This window comes from Seriola lalandi, unplaced genomic scaffold (genome assembly GCF_002814215.2).
Source record: "Seriola lalandi dorsalis isolate HSWRI2012SDOR001 ecotype SW California unplaced genomic scaffold, Sedor1 jcf7180002053102, whole genome shotgun sequence".
NCBI lineage: Eukaryota > Metazoa > Chordata > Actinopteri > Carangiformes > Carangidae > Seriola > Seriola lalandi.
The window spans coordinates 64,485-79,843 of record NW_019523655.1 but is presented as its reverse complement, the minus strand read 5'-3'; the positions used below and the strand labels follow the sequence as shown (position 1 = coordinate 79,843).

The 15,359-nt window shown below is 42.3% G+C and overlaps 2 protein-coding genes across 2 annotated transcripts; one reads left to right on the top strand and one right to left on the bottom strand.

The window, feature by feature from the left end:
* Window positions 1–3,434: 3,434 nt before the first annotated feature.
* Window positions 3,435–8,385, top strand: col10a1a (collagen, type X, alpha 1a). The gene is made up of 3 exons (XM_023400981.2): window positions 3,435–3,543; window positions 3,924–4,068; window positions 6,095–8,385. The coding sequence occupies exons 1-3, from the start codon at window positions 3,538–3,540 to the stop codon at window positions 7,915–7,917; spliced, it is 1,974 nt and encodes a 657-aa protein (XP_023256749.1). The 5' UTR covers window positions 3,435–3,537; the 3' UTR covers window positions 7,918–8,385.
* Window positions 8,386–11,606: 3,221 nt separating this feature from the next.
* Window positions 11,607–14,160, bottom strand: marcksb (myristoylated alanine-rich protein kinase C substrate b). Its single transcript, XM_023400962.2, has 2 exons — window positions 13,944–14,160; window positions 11,607–12,917 (listed from the first exon to the last, which is right to left on the bottom strand). Exons 1-2 carry the CDS (start codon window positions 14,037–14,039, stop codon window positions 12,339–12,341), a joined length of 675 nt encoding a protein of 224 aa, XP_023256730.1. The 5' UTR covers window positions 14,040–14,160; the 3' UTR covers window positions 11,607–12,338.
* Between the last annotated feature and the right edge of the window lie 1,199 nt (window positions 14,161–15,359).

Genomic DNA, 15,359 nt, shown 5'->3' with positions numbered 1-15,359 from the left:
TTTAGCCGTTGCTTAACTCACGTGCTCGGTCGAGTCCCCTTACATCAACCGCCAATTATGTTCTCCTCTTGGGTGTGGGTTGAGCTTCGGTCAGCAAGGCAAAGAAACCAGAAACATCAATTCCTGGGCAGTGGAGCGAACAAAAACAGAGAAAATGCGAAAACCTTTCCTCAAACACTGTTATCATTGTAGAGTACAAGCACAAACATCACCAACATTGCCAGTAACACTGTCCAGCAGTACTCTCGGGGGAATTGAGTGAAATCTATGGGCTGCTGTTAGATACGGATGAAGGCCTGAACAGCGAGCAGGACCTCAGAATGCCAGCATATGTCCTCTGCAGGAAGGTCAGACGACGACATTTTGCCTAGTCACGGCTTCCCATGCTTGTTTTTGTCCGTCTTATCAGTGTTCTTCTATGGAAGACAATAAAAATGATATCAAAATATTCTTCTACACATCAACTATTGGAAACAGGCATGAAAGAAAATCTATCTGAAATCAATGTGATCCCGAAACAAGAGGCTCTCAGTGATTTGCCATTTTCTTACTTTTCTAAATACAGTATAAACTTTTTATGTCATATATCAAGTGTATGACGTGACAAGAAGAAACTGAAAGCATGTGTGCATTTTACAGTGAGGCGACAATATAAGGGCAAAGCGACGTCACCGCCTTAAGTTTGAAGGTTGTTAACCTAATTCCTAATGGTTATTACAATGAGGCCTGCCGACCGCATCAAGCATCTGCGGGGCTGTAATGAGCGGAGCAGAGAGGGCCCTGCCGTGCAGATTCACAGCCTTCAATTCTGCCACTATAAGCACAAGGACACAGAGTCCATCTCAAATGAGCGCACTGGCGTGTTTAGAAAATAAAAAAAATATGCTGCAAGGTTATAAACAACATCCAAATTACACTGTTAATTCAAGTCTTCCTTAAGCCAAAGTATACTCTGGTTCCAAGGCTGAGCAATGAATGTTTCGTCCTCTTGACAGATTCACGTGCAGATGCAGGTTGTTGTTAAGTTTTTTTATGCATAAAGAAATGAATCATTGTTCTCAGAACAGAACATTGGACTAAAAATGGAGAACCTCTTTTGCAGTGGTTTCTCCGTGTTTGAAAAACATAAATAAACTGAAATGATCTGGACCTATAAACATATAAAATCCTAACTCCACCCTATCTTGCTCTGTTATTTCATCTAAATCTGACTAAAACTGGAATAGCTGGTCCTCCTCTCGGGGCACAAGCATAAAGAGTTTTTTAAATAATACAGTATAACTAAAAAATATATAAACCCGTGGCACCAGGAACATGTGCTGTGGTGTTCACCAGTAAATCAATCAGAACAGGAAGCTTCAGCTGCTGAACACTTGGGTAAACATGACATTACTCAGCTGATAAAGCAAGAGCAAACGTGAAATCAAAATGAAAAATATGACTAGCATTTATTATATTGGCACGAATGCAATCCCTCTCCTGCTCGAGGTACTTGTGTCACGTGCGTGTGTAATGTGACAGTTCTCTATCATCACAGCGCCTCAGATAGTCAGTCTGCACCTTCGCTGTGAGCCATCACTCCTGTCTTGGTTATGAGCAGCACTGCAAACATTTGGAAATGAAGATCACAAATTACATTATGTTTTATTTGACAGGAAGAGCAAACTTAAACAATGCTTGCCAAACATGATTAAGTGCTATAAACCAGAGAAGGTAGCACTTTGGAAAATTGCAGATAATTTGGTCTAATTTACAAAAAAAAAAAAAAAAGGTTCAAACAAGCTCCATGTTGTAGAATCTTTAATTATACCCCTGGTGAAAGCTGCATGTCACAATCACGTGTAGAACAGACGCCTCATACAGAAACCTGGTGAACCCCTCAGTCGTGCAACTCGTCACAATGATTTCTGCAAATGTAAATGCACATGGTGTCAGCAGTCAGCGCTGTATATACATCATGAGAACACAGGAAGAACATGTGCCATAAATGGTCCCATGTCGAGGAAGATTTTGGGATGGAACATAGAGTACCCTACACATCGTTTATGGCTGCTTGTGTGTTTGAGAACATGTGATTATTTGGGTGTATGCATTTCCTATGTGGCTGGCCTGAAATTGAGAAATTACAGTTGGAGGATCTCAAAGTAAGCAAGGCAAGGTGGGGAGTGAGGGTGAGGGAGGATAATACTGGAGGATAGAGCTGATTGAGGAAATACAACATCACGACAGAAACCAGCTGTAATTGTAGGAATAGGCCTGAAACCTCTGATGATACATATACACTGAGGGGGCCAAAAATAACAGGTGACCACAGGGGCATGGCCCCTTCTCCATAGCAGCAGCATACTCGCTCCATGGAGAGCTGCTGTACAATAGTAAAACCTGCCCTCTAGTGTCCAAACATGAGGAGTGCACGGGAGGGCTGTCACACTGGGCTGCATTCACGAGGCTGCCTAGAAACAAGCCCAAATGTCTTTCCCAGTGGCTCCTTATATAGTTTTATTAGCTGTTTTGAGGGTGAAACACCTACAAAAATACACTAACTTAAGAAAAAGTATTCATCCTGAAATAGAGACTGAAAATCAAGGCCACTTTGTCCACAATGACAAGCTGACCGATTAATACCCAGGAAATGTACACAACTAAATATATGAAAAACTAAATATGTCAATCCCTTAAATGATGACATTATACTTTAGGAATAAACATAATTATTTTTGTTTCAATCTGAGGAAACTAAGACATCTTAGATCTTCAGCACCTTTTCATCCATGGTGCTCTGGACAAACTTTCCCCACCACTTCCCTTGTTTACCTTATCATGGCAGACATGGAGGTGTCCAGACGGTCAAAAAGGTAAAGGCGTGCCTTCACCAGCCGGCTGGACAAGATGTAAATTAAGAGTCTGGTACTGTACATCCTCAATGCAACCTTTGTGAAGCAGCACAGGTGCCACTACAAATCTGGTGTCGTTTTGTTTATTTATAGATGTGCTTTGATTATTTTCAGACATTTTCATATTTATACAGGGGGTCTTATAAACATCCATTAGTATATACAAAAAGCATAAAAAGTTTAAATATTGTAAAAGTTTAAATGTTGCAGTGCAAATATCAGTGTTAACAAAGCTGAAAATGAAAAGTTGTCATCACTTTATTCCTGTTACACAGCTAGTTTGTGTTGCATTCATTTATTTATTTCATTTTTTTGTTTTGAAGATGATTATTTCCTAGTTCAGAAGAAGACTGAAATAAGTGATAATCATGTGTCTGGATATTCAAGACATGGAGGCACCCTGATGTGTCATGCCCACTTTGGGCAGATCTGTCTGCTAATTACAGCCTAGCACTGAGGAGGGAGGTACTTGCATGGTGGGGGCCCTTTTTTTTTTTTTAATGATGCGAGGGGTAGATATGGTATAAATACTCACATCATTGTACTGGGAGGCAGCATATCCTCAGTTGTGCTCCTACCCTAAGGATATACAGCAGCACCAGGAGCTAACTGGTGCTGAAGAGATTGGTTTTCCCTCCTTTGGATGCTGGTAAGTGTGTTTTCTCTTCCTCTCTGAACAGCTCTATCTCTGGAGGAGTGTAGTCAACATCTTGGTTGTGTCTAGGCCTAAAGTGGTTCCTATTGAATGCTGGGGAAGGGAGGCAGATTTTGGCTTGCTTTGAGCTTCCTTGGTGACATTCAGACAGTCCTGAAGGATCCAGGATGCTCTAAGTGAATCAAAAACTGAACTTTACACTGTGTTACTCTAGCTTATCCCATCTTATTTGTTGCTTATTGAGTTTCTGCAAAGATGTACACTTACTGAGGCACTTAGCTGAGGCAGTTTTTAAACTAGTCTTAAACTAAAGCTTGCTGACACTGTGTACTTGGAGACTGGTTGTCCTGACTGCCTCCTTGCTTCCCCTCCAGGTTAGACGTTGCAAGATGGACATGCGAGTAGCAAGCATCCTCCTCCTCATGGTGACCATGGCAGCGGCCCATGGGGATCGTTATGTGGTGAAGAAGTTGGTGAAGGCCGCCCCTCAGTACCAGCCCTACTCTGTGAAGAGCCAAGGTAAGAAATCACAACCTCCTCCTCTATACAGTCTCTTTTTGACAATGCTAGCATTTTCTGCTTCTTATTTCTTCACAAACACAGCCTCTAAAGTCAGATTTTCCTCTCTAAAAGACTAAACATTTCATCACAGTCTTGCCTTACCTTTGAATCTCCAGCAAGGGAATAAGCATCTTTGTTGTGGCCAATATGAGCAAGAGAAGTAGCGAGACACATGCTAGCCACAGCCAGCTGCACTTTACTTTGAAAACTCAACTCCACCTTGCTCTGAAACCATCCTGTGCTCTGATTGGCTGCAACAGTGTGCATGCTTCTCCAATCACACAGTCCATTTAGATCTGGGCTTTGAATAACACTTATTTACTCAGTGAAGAGCTTTTCGGTTTTCTTTTGCTGGAACTCCTCAGTCCTCAGGCAATCACATTAGCAACATTTTTACTGAAATGATTTTTACATTTTTTTTATTTTGTAATCATTATGGTTAAAGCAATAGGCACCATGTAAATACTTTTTTCTTTTTGAAAACTGGAATATTCATGTGTCAGTCACATTTCTTAATTTTTGTAGTGTTAGGGTTAAGATGGTCAAAACTGAATATTTTGAGAAGCATAATGTTTAAGACTACTCTTCTATTCAGTGCATTTTGTTCATTAAATCTTTTTTTCTCCTTTCAGTCATTTTAGCTGTAAATGTTGCCACATCTTTTGCTTTCAGACACTCATGCTAGTCGAGGCACATTTCACTTATTTTTTAACATAAATGAACTTTGTTTTTTTTTATGCACAACAAGAAAAATATCCATATTAGAGTTCTGCAAACATTGATTTACTACATTTTAAAATTTTTAATTATGGTGTGGCTTACATGCATTACAAAATATGAAGTGTTGCTCTTATGTGACGCAGCATATTGCTATTTTTATTTGAGAAAGTAGCTGTTAGTGAATTATTTTTAGTTTGACACTGACAATTACAGTCCAGTCACCCAGCAGTGTGGTTTGATTGGGTGTGCCTGCTGAACACAGAAGTAGAAACATCTGTTTGGCTTTATCCAAACCAGGCCAAAGAGTGAGCCTTTTACACTCAAACACATGTGACCACATTAAGGCAGCAAATAAAAAAGACTCCCTCTCATTTTGACCTACTGTTTCACAAACAAGACAGAAGATCTCTTAAAGGTCTGTGACCGGCACACATAAAATCCTTTTCTTTTATTTATAGATTTTTAAATAAATGCCTAAATATTAAAATAAATGTATAATGTAAGTATATGAAAAGAAAGCAGAGACACATTTCTACATTTCATCTGGAGAACTCGCAAGTTTAAGATTAGAAGAAGGATGTAATAAAGGTTCACCATTGAATCAGCTCCATGTATACCTCATATCATACCTCAAAAGTACAAGATTGGTTCATGGGACTAAAACTCGCCCCACCTCTAATTAGAAATCAGATACCATTGAATCTGTTATTACCAATCAGTAAATTATTCTATATTATGTCCACAATTTTTTAATTTATGGTGCAAAACACAAGAGCATTGAATAAGATTATTTTCTCTAAATTAATTTCACAATTGATTGTTGAACAACCTTGTTGTCAGTTAACAGGACACTGCCAAACCTCACTCATACTCACATAAACTCAGAGCTGAGAGCTGGTCTTGTTCTTATATTTTTCTGAGCTGTAATTAGAGGTACTAGAGTCTGTATCCTAAGATCTCATTGTATGAATATGGTGCTCAGACTACAGGTTCACATTTACATTTTAAAGTCATAAACTAAACAAGAGGTTTCAAAAAGCACATTATAGTTGATCCTGTCTCTCCCTTTAGTAACTCTAACAAGTAATTTCAATTTTAGTACTATATCATACCAGTGCATTGCAAGCTACAGTGGCAATATCATGCATCACACAATTAATGAGTGTGTACATTTTCAACTGTTAGTTCTGTGGAGTTTTGTTGTTGTTGATTGTTTGTTTGTTTTTTGTGGTACTGATGATGCTCTCTCTTTCACTCTTCACAGCAGGTGAGCCTGGACCTCCAGGTGAGCCCGGCCCTGAGGGACCTGCTGGCCCTCCTGGCCCCCCAGGTGAGAGTGCCGAAGGTCTGCCTGGACCCCAAGGATCTCCTGGAGCTCCTGGATCTCCTGGCCGCTCCATTGCTGGCAAACCTGGATCCCCAGGTGGACCAGGCAAACCTGGCAGTCATGGAGCACCTGGTGAGAAGGGAGACACAGGAGCCCCTGGCGCTCAGGGACCTAGGGGAGCCCCAGGATCTCCTGGAAGCCCTGGACCTGCTGGCCTCTCTGCAACTGGAAAGCCCGGACCTTCAGGTCTTCCTGGAGCAATGGGACCTAGGGGAGAGTCTGGTCTGAAAGGACACCCAGGTGTGCCCGGACTTCCAGGTGCTAAGGGTGATAGAGGAGTGGGAATTCCTGGAGCTCAGGGTGAGACAGGACCTGAAGGACCAATGGGCCCACCAGGAGAACCAGGTGCATCTGGAGTTGGAAAGCCAGGAAGACAGGGTGCACCCGGAGAGTCAGGAAAGCCAGGTAGCCCAGGTAGGGATGGTGCCCCTGGTCCCATGGGACCACAGGGAGCTAAGGGACACACTGGTGCCCCAGGTGTAGGTCTGCCAGGTAAACCAGGTGAGAATGGTGCCCCCGGTCTGCCTGGCCCAGTCGGCCCTAAAGGCCACCAGGGATCTGCTGGGGGCCCTGGTGCTCCTGGTGTCCCCGGATATGGAAAGCCAGGTGTAAATGGAGAGAAGGGAGAGAGGGGAGCTACAGGTAGCACTGGAGCCACAGGTCCAAAGGGTGAGCAAGGTCCAACAGGTTATACTGGTGCTACTGGTGCTACTGGCCCCACTGGTCCTGCTGGACCTCAGGGTGCAAGAGGTTTCCAAGGTGAAGCTGGTGCTGTTGGCCCCAAAGGTGACACAGGTGCAACTGGAGCTCAGGGACCTAAGGGTAACAAGGGAGATCAGGGACCACAGGGTTTCCAAGGAAAGCAGGGTTACCCAGGCGCAGCTGGTCCTCCTGGACCCAGAGGAGCCACTGGAGCCTCAGGTGACAAAGGAGATGGAGGTGCTCCAGGTACCCCAGGTGCCCCAGGTATCCCAGGCCCTGCTGGACCCAAAGGTCTTCCCGGCCGTGCAGGTGAGCCAGGTGCCTCTGGTTCTGATGGTGCTCCAGGTGCCAGAGGACCCTCCGGGCCTCAAGGTCCTGCTGGTGCTCCTGGCCTTAAGGGACACCCAGGTCTGCCTGGCTCTCCTGGCCCTGCTGGTTTAGCTGCTAAGGGTGTCTCCGGACCTCAGGGTGCCCCTGGTGCACCCGGTGAGCCTGGTGCTGATGGAGAAACTGGCCCAGCTGGCCCTCCTGGTCCCCCAGGTCCTCCTGGTGAGGTTATGTTTGAGAAGGGCAAGGGATTTGGTGAGGTTATGGTCAAGGCCCCCATGTCTGCTTTCACTGCATCTCTGGCTACCCCATACCCCGCTGCTGGCACCCCCATTAAGTTTGACCAGATTGTGTACAATGCTGAGAATCACTATGACCCTGAGAGCGGCATTTTCACTTGCCAGATTCCCGGAGTTTACTATTTTGCCTACAGCATCCATGTTAATGGAGCTCATGCCCTAGTTGCTTTGTACAAGAATGGCCAGCCTGTCATGTTCACTTATGATGAGTACAACAAGGGTTTCCTGGACCAGATGTCTGGTAGCGCTGTCCTCTTGCTCGATGAGCAGGACACAGTCTACGTCCAGATCCCCGATGATGAGGCCAATGGCGTCTTTGCTGCCGAGAATGTCCACTGCTCTTTCTCTGGGTTCCTCATTGCTTCAACGTGATACGTTGATACAGTAGCTCCCAAAAGCCAACCAACTAAATTTGCAATCTATTTCTCAAACTAAAGTAAACTCCCTGTTCATTTTTCCTCAGCCAAACAGACAGGCAGTTCACCCTTCTTTGAGGAATAGTAGCATCTCGACTTGAAAACTACAAGAAATAGGTGCTTAGAAGAAGGAAAACTAATTTATGAAAACAGGTGATCAGGGATGGGGGAAGCAATCCACAAAGTTACCAGTTAGCTTTTGTAATGGAGACAGCATGTGAAATTGAGGTGTTATAACTGTGTTGTGTCCTGACTTTTTCTTTTCCACTCTGTTCCTTTTATACTGACTTCAACTGGCAAGTCTTAATTTAGTGTTTGTCCGTTTTTTTTTTTTTTGTTTTTTTTTTGTTTGTTTTTGTACAACCTTGTCTTTGTTTGGGTGACCAATAACCTTATTAAAAGTACACAAATACTTTCTGTGCAACATGTTGTAACTGTTGTCCTTGTATGTGACTTGAATATTGTGAAATGGTAATGGTCAAATTGACTGTTATAATGAAATAAGTCACCAATACTGTCATACAAACACCAACTGTTTACCTGCAACATTGTTATATCCCTAAACATGCATTATGTCATGTAAAGCATAATGACCAAAATAAAAGATGTCTTAAAAAAATGTTTTGTCTCAGGAGCACTTTTTCAATGGGAACCAAATGAATATTAACAATGAACTATTTTTTCTAAAGACAAATTACTTAGAGGAACATATTAAATAATACAAACATGTGATTATTCATTTATGCACTCAAGTTTCTTTCAAAAAACTAGATCCATTTTAATCTGTTTTGACTGTGGTTATTAAAAAAAAAAAAAGTATTTTGTACCTGCCTCCTGATGCATTAGGGTTAAGGGTCAAATACAGATCAGCGCCTCCTTGGGCTGGGAGGTATTTCCTCTTCAAGAACACTTCAACCTTTTCAACTTTTACCTTGAAACCTATCTGCTAGCTTTCCTGTACACTGAAAGAAAAAGGAAATCTTATGATCTCCAGAGTAAAATGTTACAATTTCAAAAACATTTGGTTGCTGAAAAAAGATGAAGGGTAAATAAATTAGATGATCATAAATGATTAAGAATGGATGCTGACATGCTATCTGCAGACAGCCACATGGGTAGGCCATAGTATTTCACTTTGATAAGGTGATAAGAATAATATAGTGTAAGAATAATTTAACGTATATAATATAGCTCATGAGTCCATGTCAGCTGTGGAAGAACTTAGCTCCCTTTTACTGAAGTAAAAGCTGAATATGCTGATGTAACAATTACAAGCATTAAAACTTAAATATCAAAAGTAAAATAAGTCATACATGCAGAATGATCAGGTCATCAATATATTACATATAAAATTATTGAATTTCTAAAGCATTTTATTGTTCAGCATGTTGGATTTTTTTCTGTAACAAGACACCACATTTCAGAAGTTCATCGTACAATATTTCCCTCAGAAATGTGAAGTAGATGTAAAGTAGTACAGAATGGAGATACAATGACCTTTTAGGGCGAACCGGAGCAAATTAATTACCGCTGGGCCGCCCATACTCCTATTATATAATCCTTCATTTGCGTTCATTTTAATTTGATTTAATGTCTTTATTAGAAATCTGCATCATGTGAACACAGTATAAACTTAGAAGATAAAGCTCTGAAAATAACAAGACACAATATTAGCTCATATTACAATATCAACCATAATTGTTACTGTACTTTAATGGTTTAAATTCCCTTACAAACTACCAGCAAATTACCATATACAATAAAATGAGCGATCACACTTAATTAAAGTTGTTGAGTAAATGTACTTGGTTATTTCACACCATTAGTCCCTAAATGCTGAAATGGATGAAGATGATTAAATATGAATCTTTTCTCCACGTGATGGTTACTGGTCGTCTGCTTGGGAGCCAAAGTTTACAAAAGCTACTCTACCGTGCAAGTCTGAATATGGGTGTGCTGAAAATAGTTAGCGTGTAGGATGAGGGGACAGAGATGGTCCTCTGGCTGGGCAGCAGCTGTTTGATCTTCCCTGGGAGAGAGTGAGACGGTGGTTAGGTGAGGGGCCCAAGGGACAAAACAGAGAGGAAGCTGGTGGAAGGAAACCACCGGGGACAGCCATCTGAGGGGGACTGCCATTCGGAGACAGTCTGTGGTTGGTGCATGAGGTTGAATAGACAGGAACACAGACGGAGAACTGCCTCTGGTCAACTCCACAAGCCACACTCCAAAATTATCTGCTGCACTTAAAGGGATATCACTCTGATCTATGTTTGTTTTTTAGAAGGCTCACTTTTCTGTATTTTTTGTATGCATCTGCTCTCTCGTGTATCCATGTGCCCAAAAAGAAGTAAACAAAGGAACCAAGGAAGGGACTGAGGAGGATAGAGAGCAGTGTGTGGCATGGTGGGATACGTCATGGCTGTGAGCTGCATTTGAGCCACACTGGGGGCCAGAATGGGAAGCGAATCCCTCAATAACGTGACCAGGATGGGTGTGTAGACCAGGAAGCAGGAATAGAAATATTATGTGTAAAACACACCCTTCTTGTGGTGGCTGAAGCTGCAGTACACAGGGTTAAACTGGGTGCAAAGGAAATAGATGGGTTGAAATGAGCATGGGCACATATGTGGGCGGCTAAAAACACCCCAGTTTGCTGCAATGTTGTCTACTCTTAAAAAAAGACCTGGTGTTTTTATGGGTTTTTGGATTTCGTAGAAGGAATCCCAACATGTTGAGGGTGAGCAAAAGTATCACTTAGGTTGCTTAGGCTGCAGATACTAAAACTCTAGCTGGCGTAAAAATGTTTGTTTGAAACACTATCATTTATGGTGCAAAATACAACTAAAACCCCAAATCTCTTCAAATTATTATGTTGTGGTTACTCCCCGCGTCATTTCCTAAAAATACTGCAGGGGAGCAAACACTTCCCACTTTGTGTCACTGCAACTTATGCTTGTGATGATCACATACATTTTAGGATGTGCTGAAGAAGACCTAAAATGGGTAGTTTCAGACCTATTCTGTTACCTTTGCTTAAATTTAACCAATTAAGATGCAACTAAAAGGGTAATTTTTGCACTACATATTAAACACCTGTCCTATATAGACACTTTGCAGTATTTTCATCATCTTTTAGCCAATTTAATTAATGTAATTACATAATTATAAAAGAATTTCAACCCCAATTCATACTAATATTTTTTTTTCCAAGTGTTAGAAGTTAATTTTAAAAGTTTAGACCTCCAAATAAAACCAAATATAGGTTTTTACTGCTCAGCTATGCATCCAGTGTTTTTCCATTAATGCACCACATGGGGGCGCTGTAAAGCAAAGAAACCATGGGTGCATTCATTTGTCTAGTGGCTGATCTCAGCCACAGAAATTAATCTGAGGAACGTTTGATGTTTGATATTTGCTAAACACTAAATAAAGGAGCTCGGGTGCAAATTCATACTATATTCCTTTATTTTCTTCAGTGCTCATAGAGAATAGACTGAACACCTGAATACCACTTTGTTACGTTCCATATTGAATAAGGTAAAGCCTCATAAAAAAGATGCTTTGGAAGACTGCGCCCTTAACCCCTCATTTGTGTGCTTTCTAGATTTTCAGTGGTGTTGTAAGTCATCACAGCTTGATGCAAAATTTGCTTAAAACATCTCCCAATTTTATTCAATCTTACAAATGGTGAAAAACAAGAAAACTTCATTTACAATGGGTAATCTGTTAAAAACTTCAGTCATTTAGGTACATCTCAGTCATAAAACCAGTAATATCAAAGTCTATACAACGTGCATTACTACAGAGTTTTGAAATGGTGGAATCTAATGGAAAGTGATGAGTATCTATTGTTTTGACAGTTAACTAAATCTATTCATTCAGGAATGGTCGTGTCCACAGGAGCATTGAGCTTAAAGAGTTGTAAACAACTGTGCACTGCAAAGACAACATTTAAGACTTGGTTTAGGACTTTCCCTTTAAATATCACAATGTGTCAAATCTTGCAGACACAGCTTTAGCTGCTACATCCAATTGCCCAGCACCAAATACTTTGATTAAATATGTCAAATTCAGCAACGTGTCAACACAGTCATGGTTTCATGTAGAAAAACATTCACACTCACATTCGCACTTTCACACTCACCCACGTCACAAATGCAAGCACCAATGAGCAGTGAGGAAGCAGCACACTCGCCAGTACACCTCCTGTCCATCACTGCCACGGACACTGCAGTCATTATGGATGAGATGGTTGCAGAATAGTAAACAAACACCAACAAAAAAATTAACAAAAAAATCCCTGGTTTTAGACAAGTCCTCGCATTCCTTCAGACGGGCTCCATCGTCTCCTTCATTCCGGCGTCTCGTTCAGCAGGATTACTCGGCGGCGGCCGTGGCCTCTGGACTGGCTGCAGTTTCTGGTTCAGTGGGTGAAGCTTCAGCTGGTTTCTCCTCTTCTCCTGCTGCTGCTGCCGCTGTTTCCTCTGCCTTCACCTCCTCCTCAGCTTTTGGCTCCTCGGCTGCAGCCTCCTTGGCTCCCTCCTCACCAGCCTCAGCCGGCTTGGTCTCCTCAGTAGCTGCCTCCTCGGATTCCGCCTTCTCTCCTTCGGCTGACTCTGCTCCTGCTCCTTCCTCCACTGCCTCCTCAGATTCCTTCTTGGTCTTCTTGAAAGAGAAGCCGCTGAGCTTGAAGGAGGGTTTCTTGAAGGAGAAACGCTTTTTCTTCTGCTTGCCATCCTCGCTGGTGGATGGAGTGCCTTCCTCCGGCTTGGCAGAGGCTTCTCCATTTGTGGCTGCAGGCTCCTTCTCTCCATTGGCCTCAGCACCCTCTACTTTCTCGCCTTCTTCTTTTGGCACCTCCTCGGTAGGAGTGCTGCCGTTGGCTTGAACATCAGCCTTGTTGGCCTCCTCTGCAGCTGGAGAGGCATCCCCGTTGGTCTTGGCATGTCCATTCTCCTGGAAGGAAACAATGCAAATTTAATTCCTGAACAAGCACATCACCAAGCCATTTAAGTAAAAATTAGTTGAGTGTTCATTGCTTGTAATCTTGCATGTAAGGCCAAACACTAGCCTATATATGAACATGTGGATGCAAGGCTGCCACCCGCCAAATATGGCGTACTCATATTTAATCAAATGCACCGACTAGCAGTAACCAATAGGAAAATAGCCCTAAAACTGCAGCAACATCTGTTACCAGGAGAGTGACGACAGATCTGTGGCTTTCAGCAGTAGGCTACTCGGTTAGACCGCAGTACCGTCGGGATCCAGCAGGTGGCGTTCAATGTGAAGACGGTTGAAACAACATAGGAATTTGGGGATATTTTTTTCCCCTTATTTTATTGCTAATGTAGTAAACCAAAATGTGCAATTTTAAGTTAGTAAACTTCTTTCATTCCCATCTTTATGTTTATTATAAGCCATTCATTTTGTGGTTTGTGTGTGTGTAAAAACATGGCTTTCTTTCTTGAACCTGGCAACAAAGGCGTGGTATCGGTTTTTAAAATGGCCATGCCACAGTGAGAGCGGCCACAGACCCCCGCTGCACACATTTCAACCAAATGAATTAAAACAGCCCCATTGTGCAATGAGCTGAAGCCTCAAAGCAGCTGTGAAATGTTTGCAATAAATTAAAAAAAAAAAAAAAAGATTTTTCAATCATTCTTTCATAAAGATTCATCATATCTCCTACATATTCAAAAGATGAATTAAAAAAATATATACACATGTAAAAATGCAAAGCATTTTAATTGTGTAGAAAAAAACCTGATTTTGAAATAAGGTGGCGTTGGATAAAACATGAAACTGAAACAAAGCAGTCGCCAGTGAAAATGGATACATGTGGCCACTTTCCCTGATGCCGGTGAGCGTGGGGATGCGCTACAGGGAACATGGAGCACGCCATTGACTCAACACATCGCTAAATTGAGACTAAATTCCGCGTGGGCAATTAAGATTTCAATGATTCAAACGTAAATTTACCTGTCCGTTAGACTTGGCTGCAACAGCTGCACCTTCTGCTGGCTTTTCTACCGCAGCTTCCTCTTTTCCAGCGGTTTTGGAGATTTGTGCTCCCATGCTTTTGGTCCAACAAAGGAACCCAACCGATTCAAATGAATGAACAAAGACCGCAAGCTTCCTCCCCAAAAAAATCAAGTCAAACGCCGCTGACACCTCCTTCTCCAAGCGAAGCCGAGGAATCAGCCCGAAACCGAAGTGACCGCAAAGGGACGTGTGAGAACTTGCAAGGGGAAAAAAATTGTGGCGAAGATGCGAAAGAGACGCGAATTCTTTCAATTTTTTCTCGAGAGCAGAGTTTGTAAATGGAGAAATTGGCCCCGCTGCAAATGAGATGCGGAGTACAACGCCCAAGTCCACTGATGAATGGGCAATGGGGCTATGACGACACAGTCAGCCCGTCTCCACCAATCACAAGTCCGAAATCCAACGAGTGGGGGGGTCATGGAGTGGAGGGCCATGGACAATGGCAGAGACACAACAACATGCCCAACAACTTGATTTAAATGCACGTTACAATGTCGAAAGTTGATTTTTTTTTTCTCCCCCCACTAAAATCACGACTGAGATTTAATAGAGCTTTGATGTCTAGTAGATTTAGTTTACTTCAATATCCCAGAAATCTCACTCCAGAAATATTTACTTTCCCTATACTGAGGTAAACAATATGTTTGGAGATGTGTTTTTAAAAAACTACAAACATGGCCAGCATTTCTTTTTACATGTAGCATAGATGACGATCATCAGCTTATATAGCTTTAGTAGGCTATTTACTTTGCACTGGCAAATATTTTGGCCATTCTTCCATTTCTAAGTGCAGTAAGTGCCATCTACAAGTCCAATAAAATTGTATTTTTTTTGTAGTTGTATCTATATACAGTAATTTACAATAAAATAGCCTACAACATAGCTTAAAACCTAATATATGCCAGCACCAAAACAACAGCATGTTTTGGACAGCTGAGCTGGCAAAGCAGAGCTCAGCTGGTCTCATGTTATATCATCACGCACCCTCCTGACGTATGCCCTGCTCAGTAAACAGACGTCCCCTCTAACTATAAGCCCCTGTGCCCACAACTTCTCTCATCCCTCCTCTTGCATAATAGCGTCTTGTCTGCTTGTTGCAGCTGGAGCATCCCAGTGACCCAGATATAATGAGAGTTTATGGTCCTGTGCTGCTGCTGCTTTCTCCAGCAGCCTGCAGTGCTCTGACTCCACCACCAGCCACAAGTCTCCCATCTCTCTGCCATCACTGCATGACCCACATCTCCATGGTTACCAGTCCAAAATGGCCCCAAGGAAGAGGTTGCACGTCGAGGGCTGAGTGATCCTGACTCCTGGTTATGGAGAAGTAGGGTGAGAGTGAGTTGAAAACCAAAC